Source organism: Cebus imitator, unplaced genomic scaffold (genome assembly GCF_001604975.1).
Source record: "Cebus imitator isolate Cc_AM_T3 unplaced genomic scaffold, Cebus_imitator-1.0 Scaffold388, whole genome shotgun sequence".
Taxonomy (NCBI): domain Eukaryota; kingdom Metazoa; phylum Chordata; class Mammalia; order Primates; family Cebidae; genus Cebus; species Cebus imitator.
The window spans coordinates 1,241,357-1,266,792 of NW_016107703.1; the positions used below are offsets into that span (position 1 = coordinate 1,241,357).

The following is a 25,436-nucleotide window of genomic DNA, read 5'->3' on the forward strand; positions in this document are numbered from 1 at the left end:
CGCCACTTCCACCAGGGGCCCCGGGCACACCTTGGGGCGCCCACGGCCTCCCAGACGCGCGCCGCAGCCCGGGGTGGGAGTGTTTCGTGGGAGGCGCTCGGGGCGCGTCTCCATCCCGCACAAAGCCAGCTACCCCGGGTCCGCGACTCGGTCTCCCGGGCCTGGGCGTGGACGCTCCGCGGAGCCCTGAGCGCAGTGCCCACGCGCTCGGGCCACGGCCGCCCACGCCTCCTCCGTCGCGGGAGTATATTTAGCTTCATTATCAAATGTTTGCAGTGAACTGTGTGAACCGACTAATAGCGGCTGGAAGTGAAACTCGATTCCCAGCCACAAAGAAGCATGTGACCGCCCCCATCGCAAGGATCGCGCAGGGCGGGCGGGCAGGTGCTGCAGCCTCGGCGCGCAAAACCGGCCGGCAGGGCTCGGGTCGCACCTTCCCCTCCTGGGCCCGGCACCCGAAACCCACCTCCTCCCTCCGCCCCCCCTCCCGGGGCTGAAATGAGGACGCTGGGAGTGTGAATGGAAACGAAGGCAGGGGAGGGGGTTCCACGTGGGCGTGGGTTTCATCCAAGCCAGTGACCTCTTGGTTAAGTCAGTCCTGCGATTTCAACGCCCAGCCCCCGAAAAAAGCCTGTGGGGGTCCATGTCTCCTTGTTTTTTTCTGGGGACCCGGCGGAGAATGGGGCGGGACTGATAGGGGGTCCCTGTCCCACGCCGTGTGGGCCGCGGGGCTCTGGGGCGCGCGGTGCCCCAAGTCTCCCCCGAAGGCGGCTGTCGCGCGGCTGCACAAGTTTTCGCCTCCCTCGCAAGGCCGCTGTTGTTGTGGTCACCATGGCGACGGGTCGCGGTTTTATTTTTAATAGCGGCCAGCGATTAGAGAGATGCCTGCACCGCTTTCGCCTAAGCTCTGCGTCCCGCGGGTGATGCACCCACGCCCCACCCCAGCCCCCGCCTCGCTCCAGCGCCCCTTCCACGTCCTCAGGTGGCCCTAAACTCGAGCTGTGCACACCCGTAGCTCCAGGCCGGGCAGGGGAGCTGAGGGAAGCACCCATCTAGGCCCCCAAGAGGCGGCGAGAACCACCAGGACCCCGCCAGCTGGGACGGGTCCTCCATCCCCAGTACAACGCGACCTTCCTCCTTGCTTTCCACACCGTCACCCGAGTCTTTTAACCCCAAAAAGTGTTCTCAGTCCCCCTCTGCCCGCGAGAGGTCCGAAACCTGGCAGGACAGGGTGCGTGCGACTCCGGAATAACTGAAGGTGGAATGAGGCCGGGTCTGGCTCCTCCCAGAAGCCATCCAGTGGGTGTCCCCTCCCGAGCCGCACAAGTTCCCCCTGGAGGGACGACACCTGGCTTTCAGGTGCTTCTCAACGTGTCCAAGGTTCCCTTTTTTCTGTCCAGGTCCCGCTTGGTCCTGACCACCCAGAGGGGGCCGCGGGCTGGGGCTGCAGCCAGGGGGAGGGAGAAACCTGGGGAGGGGGCCTGCAGGTGTGTGGAAGGGCGCAAGTAGACGAGACTCACTGGGAGCAGTGGGAGAGGCCCCGCCTGCCACAAATTTGGGGGAAGGCGAGCGCCCCCGAAGCGCCCTCCGGACCCGGCCTTTGAAATGCTAGAACCCAAGGAGCTGGGGATGAAAGACCGCCCGCGGGACTGCGCCTTAACCGCCTTTGTCTGGAGGAAGGGCAGCCGCGGCAGGGGAGGGGGCTTAATCCACGGGATTGGGGGTGACGGCTGGGGCGGGCGTAATTCTCCTCGGCTGCCCACCCACGGGAGCCTTTCCTAGTCTCCAGAGGCCTAGGCCGTCTAGCTTGAGGGTCTGCACTGCACGCTCCCCCCGTCCCCCGTCTCCGCGCTGAACCCGGTACCAGGGCGCGTAGACCTCCCCAGCAGGGCACTGACGGACATCTAGACGCGGAGTTCGGGTCCAATCCCACCTGGTCTAGGGAGGCGAAATCATCCCGCCCGGGCGCACCCACCCTTTTTCGGAGTGGGAGCCGTCTAGCCACGCTCAGACCGCGGCCTCTGCGCGCGTTCCTCCCCCGCATAGCGCTCGGAGCTGCGCCTCGGCCAGAGGTGGCGCTCTGCGCGTCCCGCGGATCCCGACGCGGGAGGCTCAGAACCCGGGGACCCTCACCGGTGGCTCCTTTTTATTCCACCCCCTCGACTTCCCAGCTCAGAGCGTGGCCCTGCCTTCGGCGCGGGAGTAGGGGTCTGGGGGGCGCGGGGTCCCACGGTGGGGACGAGACGGGCTGCAGCCCCTTCCCCCGACCTGGGCTCGTTCCCAAGTGGAAATGTGGGTGGAGGGTCCTCATTCAGATGCCCCGGGCTTCGGATCCTGGGCGGGGGCGCGTGGCGGCCGCCAGGTGAGTGTCCCAAACCCGTCCCCGCCTTCCCCAACGACTGACTCCCCCTCCTTTTATGGAGAGGGGAAGGCTGGGGCCCTGGATCCCAACAGTGGAGAGCGGCCGGAGCGGAGGCGGGGGCCGGCTCTCTCGCCCTTTTTGGCGCAGCAGCTCTGGGCGCTGCCCGCTGCCGCCGCTGGGGCCCGAGAGAGGCGAGCCGGCGACGGCGGCGCTTCTGCGGCGGCCTCCTCCCTCCCCACCCGGTGCCGCAGGATTGCAGCTGGCACTGGAGGGTGGGCAAGCTCGAGGGAGGGGCGCGGAGCCCCGGCGCGGAGCCGGGCGCGGGGCTTTGATGGATTTAGCTGCCTGCGCGAGCGCGTGTGTGCTCCTTGCCGCGGCGGCGGCGTCCGGGCCCTGCCGGGTCCGCATGAACCCCGCGTGCTTCCGAGGTGCGGGTCCGGGGCCCGGAATCCGGGGGAGGCGGAGGGGGGGGCGGGGGCGGGGGCGGGGGAGGGGCGCGGCGGCGGCGCTATAACCCTCTCCTCGCCGCCGGCCGGCTCCACACGCGCGCCTTGCGGAGCCCGCCCAACTCCGGCGAGCCGGGCCTGCCTGCGTCTCCTCCTCCTCCTTCTCTCCCGGCGGCTGCGGCGGCGGAGGCGCCGACTGGGCCCTGCGCCCGCCCTCAGGCCCGCGCGGGCTGCGCAGCGAGGTCCCGTACGGGTGGCGGCTGCCAGGCAGCTCGGCCGCGGGCGCTGCCCGGCCCTGGCGGGCGGAGGGCGGAGCGCGGCGCCGGAGCCGAGGGCGCGCCGCGGAGGGGCGTACGCAGGCCGCCGGGCCGCGCCGTGCTGGGCCGCGCTGTGCCGGGCCGGGCGGCGGTTGCGAGAGGAGGCCGGAGGCGAGCGCGGGGCCGGCGGTGGGCCCGCAGGGCCGCTGGCAGCCCGCAGGGAGAGCGCGAGCCAGCAGCCGGGGCCTGGCCGGGCGTCCAGACAGGTGATCCGTGGCGCGGCGGCGGCCCCAGCCTCCCTCCGGAGTTCTTCTCGGGGGCCGATGCCCGCAAATATGCAGAATTACCGGCCGGGTCGCTCCTGAAGCCAGCGCTGGAGAACGAGCGCGGCGGCGGCCAGCACCGGGAACGCACCAAGGAAGAAGCCCAGCCCCCGCCCTCCGCCCCTTCCGTCCCCACCCCCTACCCGGCGGCCCAGGAGGCTCCCAGCGCGACGGGCGCGCACTCCGTTCCTCCTCCTCCTCCTGGCTGGCGCTGCCTGCCTCTCCGCACTCGCTGCTCGCGCCGGGCGCGCTCTGCCAGCTCCTTGCTCCCCGCGCCACCCTCCTCTGGGCCGCGCTCCCTAAGGGATGGTACTGAATTTCGCCGCCACAGGAGCCCGGCTGGAGCGCCCGCCCCGCGGCCTCGCCTCTCCGCCGAGCCGCCAGCGCCTCGGGACGCGATGAGGACCTGGGCTTGCCTGCTGCTACTCGGCTGCGGATACCTCGCCCATGCTCTGGCCGAGGTGGGTGCCGCCCCCGCGCCCAGTCTCTGCGCCGGCTCTCAGGCGCACACCCCCCGCGCCCGCCCGCCCGCCGGCTGGGACGCCACAGGCTCTGCAGAGAGCATTTTGGTTTCTGCTAGGGTGGTCGGTGTTTAAATTTTCCCAACTGGGTTCTATTTTCTGCCATGCCTAAGTGTGTGTGGGGAGTTTCCAGCGTGTTGCGTCGCTCTGCCTCGGGGGGAACCGGGGATCAGCGAGGTGGACGAGTGGGGAGAAACTTCGGGGGGCGCGGGGGCCTCTTCGGGGAAGGGGAGCTGGGGCTCTGCGGGCGCTGCAGCAGCGGGGTGTGGGGAGCGGGGAAGGGGGTGTGTGTGTGTGTGAGCCGGCGGAGCCTGGGGAGGACGGAAGGGCGCCCGATAAACAGGTAGGGGCGGCTGCTGCGGAAGCCTCTGGCCGGGAAAGGTGGGCAGCGCCGAGCCGCAGCCCCCAGTTCCCGGTGCCCAAGCCCGGCGGGGCGCAGGACCGGCGCAGTCCCGCCGGCTGGGTCCTGCTTACAGGTGGCTGAGCGAGGAGAGCTGGGGACGGGCCAGGCGCCCGCACCCTCCCACCGCGGCGTCCCCGCCCCCCCATCCCCATCCCTATCCCCATCCCCCGGACCTTTGCTGTGATGAATGACTTTCCACAGCCCCCGGCGTGGGAACTTAGTGCTTCAGGCTCCCCAGCGACCCCCGACTCTCCTTAAAAATCAGGAAGGGGAGTGGGGGAGGCCAGAGATGAGGGTGGTCTCTGCGGGCCCGGGAGAGCTGCGTGAGGTGGAAGTTTAACCCTCGCTCTCCCTGAAGGCTTCTCCCAGCCGCCCGCAGGCTGGATTTGGGCGTCTCGGTCGGCGCTAGGGCCGCGGCTGGGCCGGAGCCCGGGGTGGGGCGAGTGTGTGAGTGAATGTGTGTGCGCGCGTGTGTGTGCGTGTGTGTCTGCGCGCGCGCGCGTGTGTTTGTGAGACGGAGAGACCTCTCCGCGGCTTCGGCCCGGGATTCCGGGCGTGAAATTTAAGCCCTGTCTGGATTAAAGTGTGAGGGCTGCCGTGACTCTCGCCGATCCGTGACGCATTTTAACTTGATCTTTCTAGATGTTGATCTCACTCTTAAATCAGAAACTCCTGGCCCCCTAGCTGCCCCCAGATCGTCTGTAACTGACACCCCGGGCGGAGGGGCCGGAGTGCGGGGGCTTTTGTCTGAAAATGTGAAGCGGGGGGGACTTTCATTTTACCAAGGGCAGACCATGGATGGGGGTGGAGAATTCGTGGTCTTTTTCCAGCCCCACCCCCGGCTTCTGGTTCCAGGGCCGGGGCGAGGGCTCCGCGGGGTCTGGGGCCGGGGCTGCGGCCGGCGCTCGCGGGGTCTCCTCGGGCCCTGGGCCGCGGGCGCTGACCGTGTGGTTTCTGCTTGCAGGAAGCCGAGATCCCCCGCGAGGTGATCGAGAGGCTGGCGCACAGTCAGATCCACAGCATCCGGGACCTCCAGCGACTCCTGGAGATAGACTCCGTAGGTAAATCGCGCCCCTTCCCTTGGCGCGCGGGGAGGTGCGGGGCGGGCGGCCTGTGCGCCCGGTGCGCCCCGAGCTGGGGCCGGGCGGGGCGCCGCGCAGCGCACCGAAAGGTCAGAATCCAATCCCCTTCCCTAAGCGCCCAGGCAGATGAGTCAGGAGTTTCTCTTTCAGTCGCCACTTTCTCTCCCAGTCGCGGCCGAGGGCTGCTCGCTTGCCCGGGGATTGTTTTCGCCTAGAAGGAAAACGCCGCGTGTGTCACACAAAGTTCAGCCGCGGCGCCCTCGCCTGGTGTGCGGGCCCCCCGCCTGCCCTGGGGCCGGAGGAGCGTCGGGAGCACCCCCAGGCCCTGGGCGCAGAGCCCTGGTTAGTGCCCCGGGCGGACAGCCCGCGGAGCGAGGCCCCAAGGGCAGGCGCGCCTCCGGGACCCACGGGCGGGCGGAGTCGGTCCCCGGATCAGGGCCCGGCACCTTTGTAATCCCTGGGAGCTGGTGCCGCGTTTTTTGCCGCAGGGCTAGGCCTTTGTGGCTGCGGGAGACCGGTGTCTTTCTATGTTCACTACCTAATGAAAAGCCGGGCCTTGGACGCATCTGCTGCCTGGGGGCTATTTTTGTGTCTCACCCTCAGGCCCTGAGGCCGAGTCACTAAAGAAAACAGCTTATTTGCGAGCACAGAGTTTTGGAGCGAATGTCAGCTGCAGAGCTGGACTAGACCCGGGTTGGCAAGGGTTAAAGGGGCTTCTCACACCCGGGGGACCCCAGTGGACCACGTTGGGTGGGAGGGGCGAAGGTGTAGGGTGGCCGCCCGCCCCCTCAGGGCTAGATAGCCCCTTCCCAGAAGGCGAGGTCTTCCAGGTCCTTGTGGCGCCCTTTTCAAAATGCACACTTGGCGGGGGAACTCCAATCTGAGCTTTAACCAGGGAAATCCTCGTGTGGAAGAACTCGTTAGCTGGTTTCAAAAGGGGGCCTGCGATAAACTTGTTAAAAAGAGCAGCTAAAGGCAGCAGAACTGGAAGAAGTTACGTGAAATGAAGACTTTTCTCTCCCTGCAGAGGACTCTGGAAAAGGGGGGGTATGGGGGGATTAAGTGAAATCACATGGTCTAGTCATTTGGAAATTTGTACCTAATTATGGTGGTGGAGAGGCCTGAACTATTTTCGTTTCATGCCAAAACCATTTTCTAACAAGGCCGATGGTTTCTGTAGTTTCTTGACCCAGGAAATCCCTGGGCTGATCTTTATCGGGGGCGGTAGTGTTTCACTCCAGAGCACAGTTGGGCGGGGGGATTTTGATCAGGTCCCTCCATGGATAACTCTGGGGAGAAGGATTTGGCTCTGGTATGTGTGTGTAGGGGGAACACTTGCCTGAATCTCGCTGGTCTTGGATGGGTTTCGAAAAGTGGAGAGACTGCTTCCCGGAGAAGGTTTCAGGGCTATTTTTGGGGGGGGGGTGCTCGCAGATGAGGCTCCTCCTGGGACTGTCTTTGGAAGCCGCAGGGAAATGGGCCATTCACTTTCTGCTGGGACTATTCTTATTCTGGTCTTGGCAGCCCCGCCTCCCCCACCCCCACCCATTATCGCCTTTAGCTTTGCGGCTCCGTGGGGTTATGCTGATGGCATTCCTGACCGGGGGCTTCTAGGTCGTGGGGTCCAAACTGAAAACAACTAGGATGCCCCAAGCTAGTCCTCCCAGCCGGTTTCAAATTCTCCCTGCAGCCACGTCCTGGGAGCTCTTTCCTCCTGCCCCAGGGAATGACTAGAGCAGATCTCATCAGCCTTCACATCTCCGTGAGATGTTTTGGGGTCTGAATGGGATTCTCCTTGTGTCTGGGAGGCTGAATGTGGGGGTGGCATCTGCCTCCTCTCTCGCCCCCAGCCTTGCCCCTGGTGGGAGATCTTTTGTGACTCAGGGGGGTTGCCTTCATCCTTGTCCAGTCACCTCCCCAGGTCTGGCGGGAAACGGAACCAGAGGAACCCACAATCTCTGGCCTGAGGAACAGAGAGGCCTGGTTGCTTCTCCAGCTTGTAGGGGGTGTCTTTTCCTCACCTCCTGCTCTCTCATAGGGAGGGTTGTAAACTGCTTGTGGTCAGTTCTTGTGGGGTAAGCGTCCCTTCGGTTCCTGGACTCCCTTTTAGATCTAGAGGTGCGTCTGGTCTGTTACGGGCAGGGGACAGTGCAGGGCTCATGAGGAAGGGGCTGGGTGCTGGGAGAAACCCAATGTGACAACTTTCCCTTGGAATTCCTGTAGAACCCTTCCAGGCTGACATTCTTGGCTTTGGGTGCCTCTGAGGCCTATGCTGTAGGAAACAGAAAAGAGGCTTTCAGGAACCCCAGGTGTGCTCCCCAGCTATGCTGACTCCTCCCCCAAGTGGGTGGGGCTTTGTGACTGGCACTTGGCTCCTGCCAGCTTGCAGGCTGTGTCCCATTGTACAGTTGGGGACACTGAGCAAGGCACTGGCTGAGGTCTGGGCCGCTCCTTGGCTGTGGCTGGAGGAGCAGGGGCCCTGGGATTCCTCACCATCCTGCCAGAGCCGGAGCATTTTATTCAGAGGGTGTGCTGGAGTGAAGAGTGAAGCTTTTTCACCTGTGGCTTGTAGATCAGAAGCCAGCATGTGGTCTTTTAATGATAGGCAGCCAGCATTTAGGGCTTGTTTGTCCTGTGTGCAGGGGCAGCTGGGGAGCTTTGTTCACCTAAGCAGTCTGGCCTGGCACCGGGGGGTCATTGAGGGACCGATAACATAAATATCCCCCTCTCGGGCCAGTCGTGTCAGACCAGGACTGATGGTTGGAAGATTCTCCCCGTCCTGGAGTTGTCATTGGGACATCTGTGCCTAAAACACAAAAGGCAAAGCCTCCTGATTAACTGTTCCGGGAGCAGTTTTAGGAGTGATTCTTGCTGGCCAGGGCCGTGTTTGGTGAGCTGTGAGCGGCTGCTACAATCAGTGAGCGATGTCTCAGCCAGCGTAGCTCAGAAGGGTGGCTTTGGAAAGCATGGTCTGCTCTTGGCATCTTGAGCCAGGGGCAAAGGGACGGGAGCTATTCCTCCTCTGTCTGTCATCTCAAGAAATTTGCCAACTCAGGCTTTCAAGGGGTCAGTGAACTAGTAGGGGTGCTGTCTTCTCTGTTTATTAAGCCAGGGCTAGAGGCCTGTGGGGAATGGGGCCTGTGCACTGTGGACGCAGACCACGAAGGCTCCTTCGAGCCACTCCTCCTTGTCCTGTTATATTTCTCTGGGCCTCAGTTTCCTCAGTTGGAAAGAAGTGATAGCAGCCACCGCACACATAGACACTAACTCATTGGTAAAGCAGCTAATGCATAGGGGTTATTACTGAATTTTCTCCTTCGACTGGAGAGCGGACCAGTCGCTCTTTGGTTTGGCCATGGCAAGATGGCCACCACCAGGATATGACTCATAAATGTCACTTTTTTATGAAAAACAAAACAAAAAAAAACGCTGCTTGTAACGGTTGATGGGAAATTCTTACTGCGTGAGTAGTTCTGATCTTATTTTGGGTCTCAAAAAAAAATTAGTGGCATTGGAACATTGAGTCATTTTCAGTAAAAAGGTTCTGGGCAGGCTTCATCTTTGCCATTCACACCTTATGTGAGGTTTGCAGGTCTCGGGCGTCTTGGGGGCGTTGAGGAAGCTGAGATTTCTCCGGTTGGCTTTTGGACAGTCATGGGTGCCTCGGTGGGCTGGGGAGAGAGGCCTTGGGCTGCTTGTCCCGGACCTAGGAGGTGCAGAGCCCATTAGCCGTCTGTGCTGGTGACTGGGACGTCCTGAGCTTCCTAGGAGGGGTTGGGGAGATCTCTGTGCCTCTGGAACATCCTGGCTGTGAGGCTCACCGTCTCAACGCCTGTTTGCCCTTGGTTATATATTGGGGAGGCAGGATGGAGGGAGATGGGAAGAAACCCCTGAGCTGGTGTCAGGGGGCCAAGGCAAGGAGGCCCAGAGCAACCCACGGTGCCCAGGTTCGTGCAGTGTCCATGGGCAGGACTGTGGGTCCTCTTCCTGCTGCTGGAATCAGAGAGAGCTGAAACTCTCCCAGCCTGTCTGTCGTAGCCCTCAGTGCCTGTGACAGGGCGGGGGGGCGTGTGCACTGGTGGGGGTGGGGAATAGGGTTCTTGGTGCTGCTCCTGGGTCAGTGCTGGTCTTGGCTCTGGGCCCGTGCACCACCCACACCTGGCCGCCTCGCTGTAAACACGCCTGGCAGATTCAGGCTTCTCTCAACCCCTTTCGCAGGCTGCCTCCCTCTGTCAGGCCCCGGGGACTCCTCAGTGTAGGCTCCACGAGAGGCCACGTGCCCTGCTGTCTTTCCTTACGGCCACTGGCCCTAGAGTAGACTCATTTCAGAGAGGAGTGGGGTCTGGCCAACAGCCCAGTCTGGCTGCTTCCAGTGCCCCTTAAAAGTTAAGCCACTTCTTCAAGGAGCGCTTCAGCGACAGGGAGGGAGGGAGGCAGAAACCTAAGCTGCCTCTGCTTCTCCCTTGGTCCAGCCCCCAGACAGGGGTGGGGCCTGGCTTAGCCCTGCACCCCTCAGGGAGGTGGGGTGAGCCGGGCAGCCTTCGGCTTCTCCTGACCCTGAGAGGTACAGCCCTCACCTGGACTACCTGGGATGGGGTGCCATAGAGGAGACCACCTGCAGTCCCTTGGGGCCCTCAGCTTTGTCACAGGTCCCTGCATTTGGGGACCTCTGTGCTAATGGGGTGTTTTCTGTAGCTTCATATCCTGCATATCTGAAGAGCCCTGGTGGGAATAGAGGTTCTCCCAGGGGATCCCCTGCCTCTCGTAGCGGGGAAGGGGGGCTGTACTGCCCGATCCCTGTTCCCCAGTGGCTCCGAAAGCTGGTCTGTGTGACGTACGGCTGGACAGGCCCCGGGCTCAGCACACAGGCCTGGAGCAGTCACAGTGCTCTCCTTCTGCCTGCAGGGAGTGAGGATGCTTTGGACACCAGCTTGAGAGCTCACGGGGTCCATGCCATCAAGCATGCACCTGAGAAGCGGCCCCTGCCCATTCGAAGGAAGAGAAGTATTGGTGAGTCCAGGAGGCCGTTGTGGGCTGCGCAGGGCTGGGTGGGGAGGGGCTGCCCACTCTCCCAACTTTGTGGCCTCAGGCGAGCCACCCGTTTCCTCCTCCTTAAAATAGGCCTTGGCCCTGGTGCCTCTGGCTCTCTCCTCTCTGGAGACCTCCCTCCTTTGGGAGTGTCTCCTGCTCCAGCCTGCCTGCTCCTCCTGGAGTCCTAGTCTGGGCCAAGAGAACTTCCAGGGGAGACGAGCCATCATAAATTCCTTAAGTGCCCCATCTTGTTGGGGCCTGTCCCCAGGAGCCTTGCTGGAAACGTGGCTGTGCTTAATTTCCAGTTTGCGGTGTAAGCACTGTGCTCCTGCGTGCCCAGGGGCTGCCCCCTCCACCCACCCCCAGAGCCCTCACTGTACCCCGAGTGCCCTGCCCCATTCATGGCTGGCTCCAGTGCTCCTCCCAGGCATCCATTTGGGGGACATTTTCTCCCTTCTTACAGAGCAGCCCCATGCCCCTCCAACCCCCTGAGAAGGAACTAGCAGGTTTAGGAGGCCCTGGGCCAGTCCCTGATTTCTTGCCTGGGACAAGGTGAGGTCTGACACCCCAGTCCTGTGTCCTCTGGGGTCCCACCTGTTGGGGTGAGCCCTGGTGCTGTTCATGGCTGTGTGGTCCTGAGCAAGTGGACCCCCCTCTGTGAGCTGTGGTTTCCTCCAGGAAGATGGATTTTGTATCCTCCACCTTAAAGTGTGATGTGTGGGTGACTGGTCCCAAATGATACCAAGCAGGCCCTCCCAGGTGACATTTGCTGTGGGGGTTCTGCATTTTGCACCCTTTAGACAAGTCTTGAAGGCCAGAGCACCCCAGAAAGTGCTGTAAGATTTGCTGCTAAGTTCCCCTCTGCCCCCTCAGCCACTGGCCCCACCTGGCCTAAGTCCCCCTCTCCACCTCTCCCTGCTGGGCACTGGCCCCGCCTGGTCAGGTTCCTCCAGTCTGCAGATACAGGGCCAGGCTCCTCTGGTTGTGTGGTGCTCCCGCCCACCCAGCCTCTGAGCCTCTGCACCTCTGCTCCCAACTCGGCCTCTGCTGCCTGGGGAGAATCCTGGCCTGTGGCTCACCGTGGTTGCCCCCAAGGCCCAGCTGGAGCTGCCGAAGCCATGGGGTGGGGCAGTGGTCACAGAGGCCGGTGCCCATGCTGGGCCACACTGTGCTGGGTCACTGCTCACTGTGCCCCCGCCTTTGCAGAGGAAGCCGTCCCCGCTGTCTGCAAGACCAGGACGGTCATTTATGAGATTCCTCGGAGCCAGGTTGACCCCACGTCCGCCAACTTCCTGATTTGGCCCCCGTGTGTGGAGGTGAAGCGTTGCACCGGCTGCTGTAACACCAGCAGCGTCAAGTGTCAGCCCTCCCGCGTCCACCACCGCAGCGTTAAGGTGAGCCCTGCCCCACAGGCCCAAGGGCTGCCCCTACCAGGCAGCCACGGTCCCTCCTGGCAGGCCACAAACTGCTCTTGGCATGGCTGGTGGGGGGTGCACAGCTGTGCTCCCATCTCCCTGGCAGGTACACTGAGGCCCAGGGAGGAGAGGAGTGCCTGGGGGTGCAGGGAAAGGCTGGAGCTTCCACTCTGCTCTCTGGCGATGAGTCGGGCCTTCTTTTCATGCTCCAGACCACAGTTGGGGAGTTGTTTTGGGCCTTGCAGGGTGTCTAGCTGCTTAGCCAGAAGGTGTCTGGCATCTCTGGGTCCTGGGAGTCCTCTGCAGGCTCTTCAGTGGGGGACCATGGTGCATGGCAGGAGGGGTGGGGGGCATTCAAAGCCTGCATTGCCTCTTGAAGTGCCTGACCTGTGGGCGAGGTCCCCCCAGTTGCCCTGCTAAAGCAACCCAGTAGAAGAAGAGAGAGTGCTTGGGGTGGGCCCGAGTCCAGACTTCCCTCCGCGGAATCCCAGGGTGAGCCCCTCTTTCTTTAAGTAGTGGTGGTGCCTGGGTCTGTTCAGGCTGCTGTAGCAGAATTCCATCCACTAGGAGCTGATTAGCAACAAATGGATTTCTCAGCGTTCTGGAGGCTGAAAGTCCAAGATCAAGGCGCTGGCAGACTCTGTCTCTGCTATAGCCCTGTTTTCTGGGTTCATAGATGATGCCTTTGTGCTCTGCCCTCAGAGTGAGGGATGGGGTGAACACGCTCCCTAGGTTGCTTTATAAGGGCACTAATTCCATTCATGAAGGCTCCACTCCTAGGACTTGATCAGGCCAGGTGAGGTGGCTCACACCTGCAGTCCCAGCCACCATGGAAGGCTGAGGCTGGAGCATCGCTGAGTTCAAGACCAGCCTGGGTAACATGGCAAGACCCCCATCTCTACAAAAAATACAAAAATTAGCTGGGCGTAGTGGCACGTGCCTGTAGTCCCAGCTACTCTGGAGGCTGAAGTGGGAGGATCACTTGAGTCTGGGAGGCTGAGGCTGCAGTGATCTGTGATTCCAGCCTGAACAATAGAGCAAGACTCTCCCTTACAAAGAAAAAAAGGCCGGGTGGTAGGGCGCTTAATGGCTTCCCTGAAACACCCCGCCTCCTAATGCTATCCCCTAAAGCTGGGATTTTAGCGGAAGAATCCTGGGGGCACTCGCGTTCCGCCACAGCAGGGCCTTCCTCCCTGGGTTGCGCTGGGGGAGGAACAGCAGCCGGGTGAGCTTGCTGTAGGGTCCTGAGTTGTTGAGGTCCTGGGACAGGGCTGTCTGGCTGGGCCCCTTCTTGCTATATTCAGGGAAGTGTGCCCGGAGACCCACGGTTACAGCGTCTTGGGTGGGCTGGCTTTGACCTGTGTTTGCTCCTCTCTGGCCTCATTTTCCTCAGCTTTGCAGTGGGTCTGAGGCAGGTACTCGCCCTTCTGAGAGAGCCGAGGCTGCTGCTGTCCTGTTCGCAAGGGAGGTTCCCTGTGTCTGGGGTCAGTCCCTATGGAGACATCAGTCTCCTGTTTTTGGGACAGGATTGCAGGTGTCCTCTGGTTTCCGTGAAGCCTGGGGCTGGCATGTCCCCAGAGCTCCCATCTGGGAAGGGTGGGCTCTCATAGGGCTCCTCTCCCTGGAAACTGGCTTCAGTTGGGTTAAAGTGCTGTTAATGCTCCCACCTGGGCTGTGGGACCCATGAGTTTGATCAGCAGGTGCAGGTGGGCACAGGTGGGCGCAGCCCCCAGTCCAGGAGGCCATTGTTTTGACACAGAGCCATCTGGCTTGGTCTCAGCTGAGGATTCTGTTTTTTTTTTTTTTGAGACAGGTCTGGCTCTGTTGCCCAGGCTGGAATGTGGTGGTGCAATCATGGCTCACTGCAACTTCGGACTCCCAAGCTGAGACGATCCTCCCCACTAAGCCTCCCAAGTAGCTGGGACTACAGATGCATGCCACCATGCCTGGCTAATTTTTAAATTCTTTGTAGAGTCTGGGATCTCACGGTGTTGCCCAGCCTGGTCTGCCTGGTCTGGACTCCCTGGGCTCAAGTCAGCCAAGGATTTGGTGACGACTGAGCCTGCTCTTCCTGGAATATGCAGCCACTGAAATGATGTTTGAGGGTTTCAGTTTGAGGGCTACATTAGTAACCATTCTTTGACTTTAGAAAAGAATTATTTCACGTCCTCCCTGCCCCACTGTTGTGACTCCAGGCTCCGGAGGGAGATGGGGGGAGAGGGTTCTTTGTAAAGGACTTTGCAGCCAACTCTGGGCCGTTTCCTTGTCACATGACCAGGCACTTTAGACCCATAACTGGGACTTATCTTGGCCTCTGGGGACTTGGTCCTCCATGGTGCCCTAGGTATTGAGTAAGCAGATTCCACATCTTACTGCCCGGGATCTCCAAGGCCAAACACTCCCCTTACAAAGCCCCGTGTGTTTGTCTGGGGAACCCTTCTGTCCTCAGAGGATATTTACCACTGGGGGTCAGGGAAGGGAGGGGAGGGTAAGGGAGGGTTTAACTCGGGCCCCCAGGTCCAGGTGGCCCAGGCCCCCTGGACAGGAGCCTAGCACTGTACCCCCATCCTGTGTGCCTCTCTGGGGTGCAGACTCTGCCTTTCTGTGGGTCTCGGCATCCTCCCTGGTTGTATGTTGGAGGCCCTTGTGAAATCTGAGTCTGGAATACCTGTGGTCTTATTCTCATGAGGGATTCTCATGTCAGTTCTGGGTGTGGGGGGAGCCTTGGATGTGTGGGGAGAGGGTCTTAGCCCATGGGCTCAGCCTTGGGCAGCCCCCCGCCTTTCCCACCTTGCCTGTCGTGGGGTGAGGATAGGTGGGCCTGGCCCCACTGGGCAATGCTTCCTCCCTCCCCAGGCCCCCTGAGCAGGCTGGGTGGGGCGGAGAGCTCTCCAGCACCCTCCAGCCAGTGCAATGTCAGGGGTGAGAGCCAAATTTCCCCCTCTTGCCCCTGGCCCGGCAGTGGCTCCTGCTTTGCTCTGTGCGGTGTTGGAGCTGTGACCAGGGCTCTGCCTCTGGGTCTCATCTGCCAGAACAGGGTCCTGGTCAGCCCAAGAGAGAACTGGGTGTCCTAAGTCCTCGGGGCTGTGTCCTGCAGCAGAGCCGGGTGGCCTGGTTTCCACCTCCTCAGAACCAGCTCCCCAACATTCCCCCTTCTGGGAGGCGTCTTCTCCCTGCCCACCCATCTGAGGGTTGGAGGAAAACATCCAACTTCAGACACGGAGGGGCTCTGGCTGAGGGGACAAAGGTCAGAGGGAACAGGAGGCCCATTGTGGAGGCCGAGCCAGGAGGCTGGTCCTGCCATTTTGGGGATGGGGGTGGCTGTCAACCTGGCGAGAAGGAGATGGGCCCCAGGGGCTGGGACTTGGCGCCCGTGCGTGGGCGTGGGGTCAGCTGAGGTCATCAGAGTTGGGGCTGGCCGGGAGGGGCTCCGGCACTCTGTCCACCCAGGCTGGGTATGGCACCTCCTGCTTTCAGTTTTATGCCCTTCCTGTCAACATTCACAGGTCTCTTGTTAGAAGACAATAATGAGGCCAGGAGTGGTCACTGCCCAGCGCAGGCCCTGATGGGATCACCAGGATGAAACTGACCAGCAGCCCGGGGTAGAAATGGCTAGGGTTCCCAGCTGGGTGGGTGTCTCTTCGCACTCTGCCTGGTGTGGTCTGCGCTTGGTCCCTGGACACCTGACTCGTCTCCAGACCCAAGCCTTGGGGGTAGGACAGGAGTGTGGGTCTGGACGTGGACCATGGGGATGAGATACCGGCCAAGGACAGCAGGGGTCTGGCCTGGATGGAGCTGAGGCTTGAGGCCGTGTGCAGAGCAAAGGCAGAGCTTCATGGCTGTGACTCCAGGGGCGTCCACTGCGACTCGACCTGCCTGCCCTGGAGCTGCTGTGGTGTCAGGGATGGAGCTGGCTCTGAGCCCACCTTGCTGGGCCAGAGGCTTCCAGAAGATGTGTGCTCACCTGGTGTGAGGGATGGGCCTCTGCACCCTGGAACAGAGCAGTTGGGGTGTTCTGGGTGAGACGTTCCCAGCCACGTCTCTGTTCACTCTCTGGGTCTGGTGTAGTAGTCTCTAGATGGGCAGAGTGGGGGTACTCTTGAGCCAGGCTGGGCAGGGGCCTGTTACCCGAGCTTGAGGCCTGGGCATTGCTTCCATTCTTAGCGGACGTGGGGCGGTGCTGAAGGAGGTAGGATCTTCTTTTTCTTTTTGAGACAGAATCTCTCACTGTCACTCAGGCTGGAGTGCAGTGGCCTACTCTGGGCTCCCTGCAACCTTTACCTCCCGGTTGAAGTGATTCTCCTGTCTCAGCCTCCTGAGTAGCTGGGATTATAGGCACACACCACCACGCCTGGCTATTTTTTGTATTTTTTAGTAGGGACCAGGCTTCCCTGTGTTGGCCAGGCTGGTCTCGACCTCCTGACCTCAGGCAGTCTGCCCGCCTTGGCCTCCCAAAGTGCTGGGATTATAGGCACGAGCCACCAAACCCAGCTGGGATTTTCTTGACCCAAGTCAGCATCCAGATTGAGTAACATTCTGATTCTCTGTCCAGAGACCCCCGGCTGGGGCCATGGGGCCAGGGCTCTGCTCTTTTGGAGTCTAGGCTTCCTTTCCATGAAAAAGGTGAGAGGCAGCCCAGGCTAGGGATGGAGATTCAGTGCTGCGTGACCCTTGGCAAGGGGCTTACCACGTCTCTGCTGTGTGTTTTCATCTCTAAAATGGACCATGATGGTGTCCTCACAGGGTAGCTGTGAGGGTTACAGTGACGGGCACGTGTGGTCAGTCAGAATTCTTTCATGGCTAATACTTTGTCTTGGAGCTTTGAAAGGGTCAGGCCGTAACCTGGAGTTGGGGGTTCCCTCACAGGGAGTGGCCATCCCAACCCCTCCTCAGGGGGTCTCTGCAGGCTTGGGGCCTGCTCTGTAGTAGCAGGGATCAGCCTCCCAGGTCTAGAGGGATGACGGCATCTCTGGGTTATCATTCCAGGAGTGTTGAGGTGGGGTGGCTTATGTCCCAGATGAACTCAGCCTCGGGGATCGGAATGTCTGGTGTGATAAGGTACAGCACACATCTCTGGGATGGAAAAAGGGGGAGGGCCATCGGGACCCCCCACGACTTGGGCCCCAGCTTAGGGTCTGCGGGTCAGAGCAATGCCCCTGGGGGTCCTGAGGATATAATCGTCTCTGTTGTTTGGACTTGACCTTCTTTTATGGAGGAGGTTTTTGTGAGAATCCAATATTCATTATGTGTTCTTGGGAGAAAAATGTAGCTATTTCCTGGCCAGACAGAGGTGGCGGAACGGCCTGGAATCCTGGCATACTCAGAAACAGGTGCAATCATAAATCGCTGTTTGTTTTTGTTTGATAAAAACAGGCTTGTCTGAAGAGACAGTAGGCTCCCAGACGAGTGGCTGTGCTGTGTGCGTTTCACACAGTGCCCAGAGGGGCAGTGTTCCTGCTGTGTCCTGGGAGCCCACGCACCCTCGCTGCCGGCCGTCTCGAGTGTACGAGAGCGAGCCTGCCCCTCATTTGGGCATCTGGTGTCTGGCCAGACGGGCCGTCCCTGCTGAGCCAGGCCCCCGGTATCTGCCCTGCCGAGGGAACTAGGTGAGGCCGCTTGTTGACCAAAGAGGCTGTGCCACCCGCAGGGTCAGGGCTGGGAGCAGAACACGGTGCCCTGCCCAAGCCCATCCCCATGAGCCCAGATTTCAGAGCCCACCTGCCCCATGTTTCACCTGGCAGCCCCTGCAGAGATTGGGGTGGGTGGGAGCAGCAGAGTGTGGGTGCTTTGAGCTGGGGAGATGGCAGAATGTGAGGCTGGTGCTGTTCCACCTGCTGGGACCTGTGTCCAGGGCCTCCAGGGGAGGGGAGGAAGGCGCTTGGCCCCTGCAGAGGCAGGGGAGGCTGGGCCTGGTTTTGTGCGCTGGAATCCCTAGTTCCTTCCTACCTAGGCAGTTCTTGACTCACAGAGGGCCAAGGACATGCTTGGAGGGCTAGAGGTGGCTGAGGTTCAGGGTCGCCCTGCTCCTCCTCCTCCTGGGACTTTGCTGAAGTTCATCCTCAGGCTGGGCCTCTCCCAACCCAGGCCCTTAGTGGGAGGGTGACTAGACCCACTCTCTGCCTGTGGTGGTCAGTGCTTGGTCCCTGGACACCCGAGTCTTCTCCAGACCCAAGCCTGGGCGGTAGGACAGGAGCGTGGGCATGGACATGGACCATGGGGATGAGACGCCAGCCGAGGATGGCAGGGGTCTGGCCTGGATGGAGCTGAGGCCGGGTGCGGAGCGAAGGCGGAGCTTCATGGTCGTGACTCCAGGTAGGGGGTGGTACTGTACTGAGCTGGGGGACAGGGGCCCTGGGCCTGCAGGCATAGCCTCTGGCTGGCTCTGGAGCCAGGGAGTGGCCTTGGATTCGGGGCTGTGTGTTAGAATACATGCTGGTGGTAGCCCACTCCTGAAGGCTGGCTCTGTTCTAGGTTCTGGGGGCTTCTGTGTGTGTAGCCTCATTTGTTCCTCGCTGCAATCCCTGGGTGGGTGTGATCAGTTTCCCTTTTACAGATGGGAGGTGGAGGTGTCTGCACGGCCTGCAAAGTTCTCTCTCTGGAGGATTCTGTCCTGGGGAAAGGGGCAGATTGCTGAGGGAGTTGGTGGACTGGTCCAAGGCCTCCCGATTGGAACAGCCCCATCCAGGAAGCAGCGGTGCCCTGGCAGCTTTCTCTCACGCTTTGTGACGCAGTGAAACCTCCCAGGCCAGGTCGTGTTTCTGAGCTGGCTCTTGACCCCAGGCGCCCCACGCCCTGCACCTGTTGAGCTCATACTTGGCTGTCTGCTCACGCCCCAGGCAGTCCAGACCACTTCACACGCCTGCAGGCACCCTTTGCACTGTGGGTTAATGATTAACTCAGTAACTCAGCCTCGGACAGGCCTGGTCCCCAGAGGGGCTGGCTTACTTTCGGAGCCTACCTGGTCCCAGGGTGCAGAGCTGACCTTCTCATGGGGGGGGCCTGTTGATGACCCCCAGTCTCCAGAGGTCCCTTCCTCTGAAGAAGGGTGGGAAACATTCCCCTCCTCCTGACAGCCTGGGAAGCAGCGCCACTAGGCTGGGGGTGTCTGGCCCCTGGCTGGGGTCTCCTCATTCACCTGGCGGCGTGCATTCCCCCACCTCCCCGTGCTCAGAGGGTGACCCGGCCTCTGTTTCCTTTCTAGCCTCTGTTTCCCCATGAACAGTGAGGGGTGAAGTGGGTGATCTATAGGGGCTGATCTTGGACTTAGACCCTGCGTGGGCACAGATGGAGCTGGGTGCCTGGTTCCCCAGAGCCTGGGAGGGCAGGAAGGTGGTGGCTGTTCCCTGGCATGTGCACCAGGGGGCAGACGAGACAACCTAGCAGACAAGCCTAGCAGGGCTTGCCTGTGCCTCAGTTTCTTTTTCTGTAAATGGAGGTGCCAGTCCTGCCTCCTTATCGGGTGGTTGGGGGGATTGAATGAATGCTGGGGTTTGGGCTGGGAGAGCCAATACTCTACCCCCCTGGTTCCTGGCCATGCATTAGGGGTCTGCTGATGCCAGGAGTGTGTGTGCGTGCACACTGTGTGTGTGTAGTAGGAGTCCCATGATGGGGCACATGTATACATTATGCATGCATGAATGTGTGTGGGGTGGAGATGCATTCCCGTGACGGGGCCTGTGTGTGCATTACACACGTGTATATGTGTGTGTGGGGTGGAGATGCATTCCCGTGAGAGGGCCTGTGTGTGCATTATACATGTATATACGTGTGTGTGGGGTGGAGTTGCATTCCCGTGACGGGGCCTGTGTGTGCATGATATGTGTGTGTATGTGTGTGTGAGTGATTTCTCGCTGCCCTTCTTGAACGCCTGAAGTTCCCCTCTCTGGACACTGGACTGGGCCATTGTCTGTCTGCAGCTCCGCAGGAAGGGGCTGTGGAGTCAGGACCCCCATGTTGTGGTTCTGTTCCTGGAGAATTGACAGCCGGTGTGGCTGGCAGACAGGCAGAGTCCAGTCGGAAGAGGGGCGCCCAGCTGAGGTTTGGTTTGCGTTTGAGCTCTCTATGCCTGGCAGCCATGGCCAGCCAGCCTGTGCTGCTCCTGGGTCGCCTTGTGCAACCTTGGTGACAGCCCAGAGTCCCTGGCTCAGGTTTCCCAGGTCAGGCCTTTCTGAGCCCAAGGAGAGCCTCAGACCTGGGGGAACCATGAGGGGACCCTGGGTGTGGGTCTGCTGGCCCTGCTGCCTGGGGGCTGGTGGGGAGGTGGGGCCCTCATCAGGCCAGCAGCTGGGGTTATCAACTGGACTCTCAAGTCCACAGCAACCCCGAGCTAGGATACAGCTGCAAGCCCCGTTGCTGGGCCACAGCTTCAACATTTTTTCTTTTTCTTTTTTTCCATTAATAGAGACAGGTTCTTGCTGTTGCCCAGGCTGGAGTACACTGGTGTGATCACAGCTCATTGCAGCCTCAAACTCCTGGGCTCAAGCAATCCTCCCACCTCAGCCACCCCAGTAGGCTGGGACTACAGGTGCCACCATGGCTGACTAATTTTTAAATCGTTTTTAGAGACAGGGTCTTACTATGTTGCCCAGGCTGGTCTCGAACTCCTGGAGTTAAGTGATCCTCCCATCCTGGCCCTCTAAAGTGCTGGGATTATAGGCATGAGCCACCGTGCCCGGCCTGGCTTTTAAAATTTGTTTAATAACAAAGTGAGCATTTGAAAACATTTCCCAACTGCATATCCACATACAAGCAAACACTTTCTCTGGCCACTTGGGTCCCAGAACTCCCAAACTTCCATACCTTGGCTGTGTGTGTCTCCTTTAGAGCCCCAGGCATATGTGAAACTTTGGGTTTATTTTAAACAAAAATAGGACAAAAATATCATGCTCCAACACCAGGCATGGTGGCTCTCGCATGAAATTACAGCACTTCGGGAGGCTGAGGCAGGAAGATCACTTGAGTCCAGAAGTTCAAGACCAACCTGGGCAACATAAATGAGATCCCATCTCTACCAAAAAAATATTTACAATTAGCTGGGCATGGTGGCTTGTGATATAGGTGGGAGGCTGAGGTGGAAGGATCACTTGAGCCCAAGAATTCAAGGCTGCAGATAGCTATGATTGGCCTGGGTGACAGAGTGAGAGCCTATTCAAAAAAACTAAAACACACACACACACACACACACACACACACACACACACACACACTTGCACTGCAGCTTGTAATTTTCTCACCTGCTGCTCCTGCATGCCCCACGATAAGGCAGCGTTCCTCGGAGGGGGTCAGGGGTCAGGCTGCTTTCTCCTCCCTGCCGGCCTGTCCCTGGCTCCCAGTGTGTCATGTCATCTGAAGCTCCACACGGGCGTTCATGGCTGGGCTCTGTTCTCTCGGGCAGGTGGCCAAGGTGGAATACGTCAGGAAGAAGCCAAAATTAAAAGAAGTCCAGGTGAGGTTAGAGGAGCATTTGGAGTGCGCCTGTGCGACCACCAGCCTGAATCCGGATTATCGGGAAGAGGACACGGGTGAGTGGCTGCCTTCATCAGCATCTATGTTGGAGAACGGGTCCTTGGAACCTTGCTTTTGGGGTGTTAGGTGGCCCCTGGAGCACGATGCTTGCTGCTGTGAGCATCTGGGCTGCTGTTGAGGGATCGTTGGCTGGCTCCCAGGCTAGACGTCTGCTGGGGAGGCAGATTCCTGGCCTGCACGTGTCCGGCAGGGAGGGTGGTTCAAGCTGCAGCATTGGCGGGAGATGTTCAGGCCTCACTGAGTGGGGCTGCGAGTGCATGAGATGCCCGACTCATCGGTGGGCTGCAGGACTGAGCTGAGAAGAGTCTGCAGAAGGGCCCCTGCCGGGGTGGGCAGGAGGAACAGCTTTGAGGACTACAGCCGCGCTGGCTGGCTGGGGTCTCTTTCACCCCGATGGGCGGACTCCACCTAGGAGCAGAGTGGCCTCTGTGCCCTGCTGTGTTGGAGCCCCGGGAGCACGAGGGGACTCAGAAGTTTCTCCATGCCTGGGTGCTGGTGTTCTCTTCTGGAAAGATAAAGAAAAGCCTTAGGTTATTTGTTGCTACGGTTCTTCACCCTGATGGCCGTCCCTCAGTCCACTCATCGCCCTGCCCTTTTGTTAACAGGAAGGCCTAGGGAGTCAGGTAAAAAACGGAAAAGAAAAAGGTTAAAACCCACCTAAAGCAGCCAACCAGGTAGGAGCTGTCCGCCAGACACGCTGAGTCCTGCAGGGCGGGGAGGTGCGACCAACTGATCACACCAGCGAATCACGCTTCCTGTTTCGCCGGGTGCGGCGGGGACGTGGCCCTGATTGGCCTTGATGGTGTCTGCTGGGCTTGGGTCTCCTCGCTCCCCGTCCGTTCCTGCCTCACAGAACGCCCTGGCCCGCGGCTCAGTCCTGCGGCCCAGTCCTGCTCGGGAGCCTGCCTCTAGCTCTGTCTTCTCTTTGTCATTGATCGGGGATGCAGGAGCATTGTATACACGAATGGAACAGGCTGGACAATCTGAGCAGCGGTGGGACATGGGACAGCTCTGACCACTTGGCCTCTCTGGGATCACCCACCCCATTTGACAGATGAAAAAACTGAGGCTTAACTGAGATTACAGGCAAGGACTGCTGGAGGCTGAATAGATCTGGAAATCCTTTATAAACATGCAGGGCTGTTGGCTACTGTGTCGGCAATTGCATTTGGCTGCTAGTAACACCAGATTGCACAGGGATCGAGATAAGGTTGAGCTTCGTGACACTCATCTAAAGGTGGGATTGCAGAGCAGGGAGGGTAGTCCTGAGGTACCATCGGGGTCCCTCTTCTGTCTGGCTGATGGCATCCATCCTCAGTTGCGTGGTGGCCCAAGGTGGCTGCTAAAGCTCCAGAAATCACATCTGTGCTCCAGGATGGAAGAAGGAGTGAGGTGGGAAAGGGCAAAATAACACCTTAGACAGCTATCCTGGAAATCCCTCCCAGTGACTTTTGTGTTTTTCTGGGCTGCCATCCTTCCACTGCAAGGGAGCTTGGGAAACAGTCTCCTATCAAGACACGTTGCTTCCCAGGTGGAAATGGGACCTAGGCAGCTACCGTCATCATGGAGGAGGTGGTTTCAAGCTTTCCTGGTCCTTGGCATTGGCCCGCCTGGCTTGGGAAAGTTGGAGCCCTGTCTGGCCTGGTTCCTCCTCCCGGCACATGGGGCTCCATGGCAGCCAAAACAAGTAGTTTCTTTAGAAGAGACGAGGTTCTCAGAGAGAGGGTGTCTGAGAACCCTGGCTCCTGTTCGCAATGTGGGACCTGGGCCTGTGGGTGAAGTCCATTTGTGAGGAGCCTCTTGGGAGGAAACTGTCCATTTGGGTGGGTCTTTGAAGCAGTCCAGAACAGCTGGTCAGCCTTGATTTTGTTTGCCCAAAGCGTGTTGTGGCGGGTGGCTTTGTGCCTGCTTGCGGGTTCTGTTTCTCCAGAGCATTAGGCTCTGGCCTCCATGGGCCTGCTGGTGACAGACCCCATGGTGAGAGGCTGGTACTCCTGTTTAATCATGCCTGGCTGGCACTTACTCAGCCTGTAGGCGGCACACGTGTTGGAGTGTGCAATGGAGGGGCCACATAGGATGGGGAAGAGTTCTTAAAGAATCAGCATAGGTCTGCCTAGTTTGCAGACTCTTCTGTCTGGCTGGTGGTCTCCATCTCAGGGTGGTTTGGTGGCCCAAGGTGGCTGCCGGAGCTCCAGAAATCACATCTAGGCCCTAGGCTGTAAGAAAGAAAGTCAGGGAGAAGGGCAAATGAACCATTCTTGGCCTCAGTTTTCCCCATCTGTACAATGGGAGAATGGGGCTGGGTCTCTAGACATGTTCTGTGAGATGCTGTGAGCCTAATCCCAATTCCGGTCAGGGTACTGCAACATGGCTAATGTTGGCAAATGTGATTCTGGAAATTTCATGAAAACTTCAAATCCCTGTGTATCCCTGATTGGGTTAAATGTTTTCACCCTATTTGCATCCTACACAGCCATGTGTGTGCTGGGTGGTTCACTTGGTCGGTGGTCTCAGTGTCTGTCTCTCCCGTCTTCCTGCAGATGTGAGGTGAGGATGAGCCGCAGCCCTTTCCTGGGACATGGATGTACATGGCGTGTTACATTCCTGAACCTACTATGTACGGTGCTTTATTGCCAGTGTGTGGTCTTTGTTCTCCTCCGTGAAAAACTGTGTCCGAGAACACTCTGGAGAACAAAGAGACAGCGCACATTTGTTTAATGTGACATCAAAGCAAGTATTGTAGCACTCGGTGAAGCAGTAAGAAGCTTCCTTGTCAAAAAGAGAGAGAGAGAAAACAAAACCACAAAACATGACAAAAACAAAATGGACTCACAAAAATATCTAAACTCGACGGGATGGAGGGTCGCTCCTGCAGGATGGAAGTGCAGAGATCTCAGCAGACTGGATTTCTGTCTGGGTGGTCACAGGTGCTTTTCTGCCGAGGATGCAGAGCCTGCTTTGGGAATGACTCCAGAGGGATGCTGGCGGGCTCTGCAGGGGCACACAGAAAGCAGGAATGTCTCGGAAACTGCCACGCGAACTTTAGAAACCACACCTCCTCGCTGTAGTATTTAAGCCCATACAGAAACCTTCCTGAGAGCCTTAAGTGGATTTTTTTTTTTTTTTACACCATAAAGTGATTATTAAGCTTTCCTTTTTACTCTTTGCCTAGCTTTTTTTTTTTTTTTTAATTATCTCTTGGATGACATTTACACCGATAACACACAGGCTGCTGTAACTGTCAGGACAGTGCGACGGTATTTTTCCTAGCAAGATGCAAACTAATGAGATGTATTAAAATAAACATGGTATACCTACCTATGCATCATTTCCTAAATGTTTCTGGCTTTGTGTTTCTCCCTTACCCTGCTTTATTTTTAATTTAAGCCATTTGGAAAGAACTATGCGTCAACCAATCGTATGCCGTCCCTGCGGCACCTGCCCTAAAGCCCCTGTTTGTGGCTGAGTGACACCTTGTTCCCCGCAGCGCTCACCTAGAATGCTGTGCTCCCACATGGCACGTGCGATGCATTACCACTTCTGTGTTGTCGATGTGCCCTGGTGCCGTGGTGGCAGTCACTCCCTCTGCTGCCAGTGTTTGGACAGAACCCAAATTCTTTATTTTTGGTAATATATTGTGCTTTATGTGTATTAACAGAAATGTGTGTGTGTGGTTTGTTTTTTTTGTAAAGGTGAAGTTTGTATGTTTACCTAATATTACCTGTTTTATATACCTGAGAACCTGCTATGTTCTTTTTTTGTTGATCCAAAATTAAAAAATACCACCAACAAAACCCATGCACATGAGAAGCATTTTGTGGTACGGTTTTCTAGCACCGAGTCTAGACCCCGGTTGCCAGGTCACACGGTTCTGTGTTGGGTGGAAATGGAGGTCTGCGTTTTCTGGGCGGGGTCCCTGGACCTGCCTCCATGGTAGGCACCTGTGGGATGCCCGCCTGCCTTGGACTTCAGCACCTACAGGGATTAGGCCAAGGGCATCCTTCAGGCTCCACTCCCCGGAGCAGATGAGCCAGTTCACAGCGTCAGGGCAGCCAGAAGACCATGAAGAAT

General features: G+C 59.2%; 1 protein-coding gene across 3 annotated transcripts; it reads left to right on the forward strand.

Annotated features, from left to right (window-relative positions):
* The first annotated feature begins 2,897 nt into the window (after positions 1-2,897).
* On the forward strand, positions 2,898-25,163 carry PDGFA (platelet derived growth factor subunit A). 3 transcript variants are annotated; one of them, XM_017508277.2, is made up of 7 exons: positions 3,221-3,849; positions 5,277-5,373; positions 10,300-10,404; positions 11,632-11,819; positions 21,235-21,361; positions 21,971-22,039; positions 23,906-25,163. In XM_017508277.2, exons 1-6 carry the CDS (start codon positions 3,787-3,789, stop codon positions 22,024-22,026), a joined length of 636 nt encoding a protein of 211 aa, XP_017363766.1. In that variant the 5' UTR covers positions 3,221-3,786; the 3' UTR covers positions 22,027-22,039; positions 23,906-25,163. The 3 variants fall into 3 exon arrangements, with proteins under 3 accessions (XP_037587171.1, XP_017363766.1, XP_017363767.1); XM_017508278.2 differs by lacking the exon at positions 21,971-22,039 and having other exon boundaries at positions 3,233-3,849; XM_037731243.1 differs by lacking the exons at positions 10,300-10,404; positions 11,632-11,819; positions 21,235-21,361; positions 21,971-22,039; positions 23,906-25,163 and adding an exon at positions 5,564-6,794 and having other exon boundaries at positions 2,898-3,849.
* Positions 25,164-25,436: the final 273 nt, after the last annotated feature.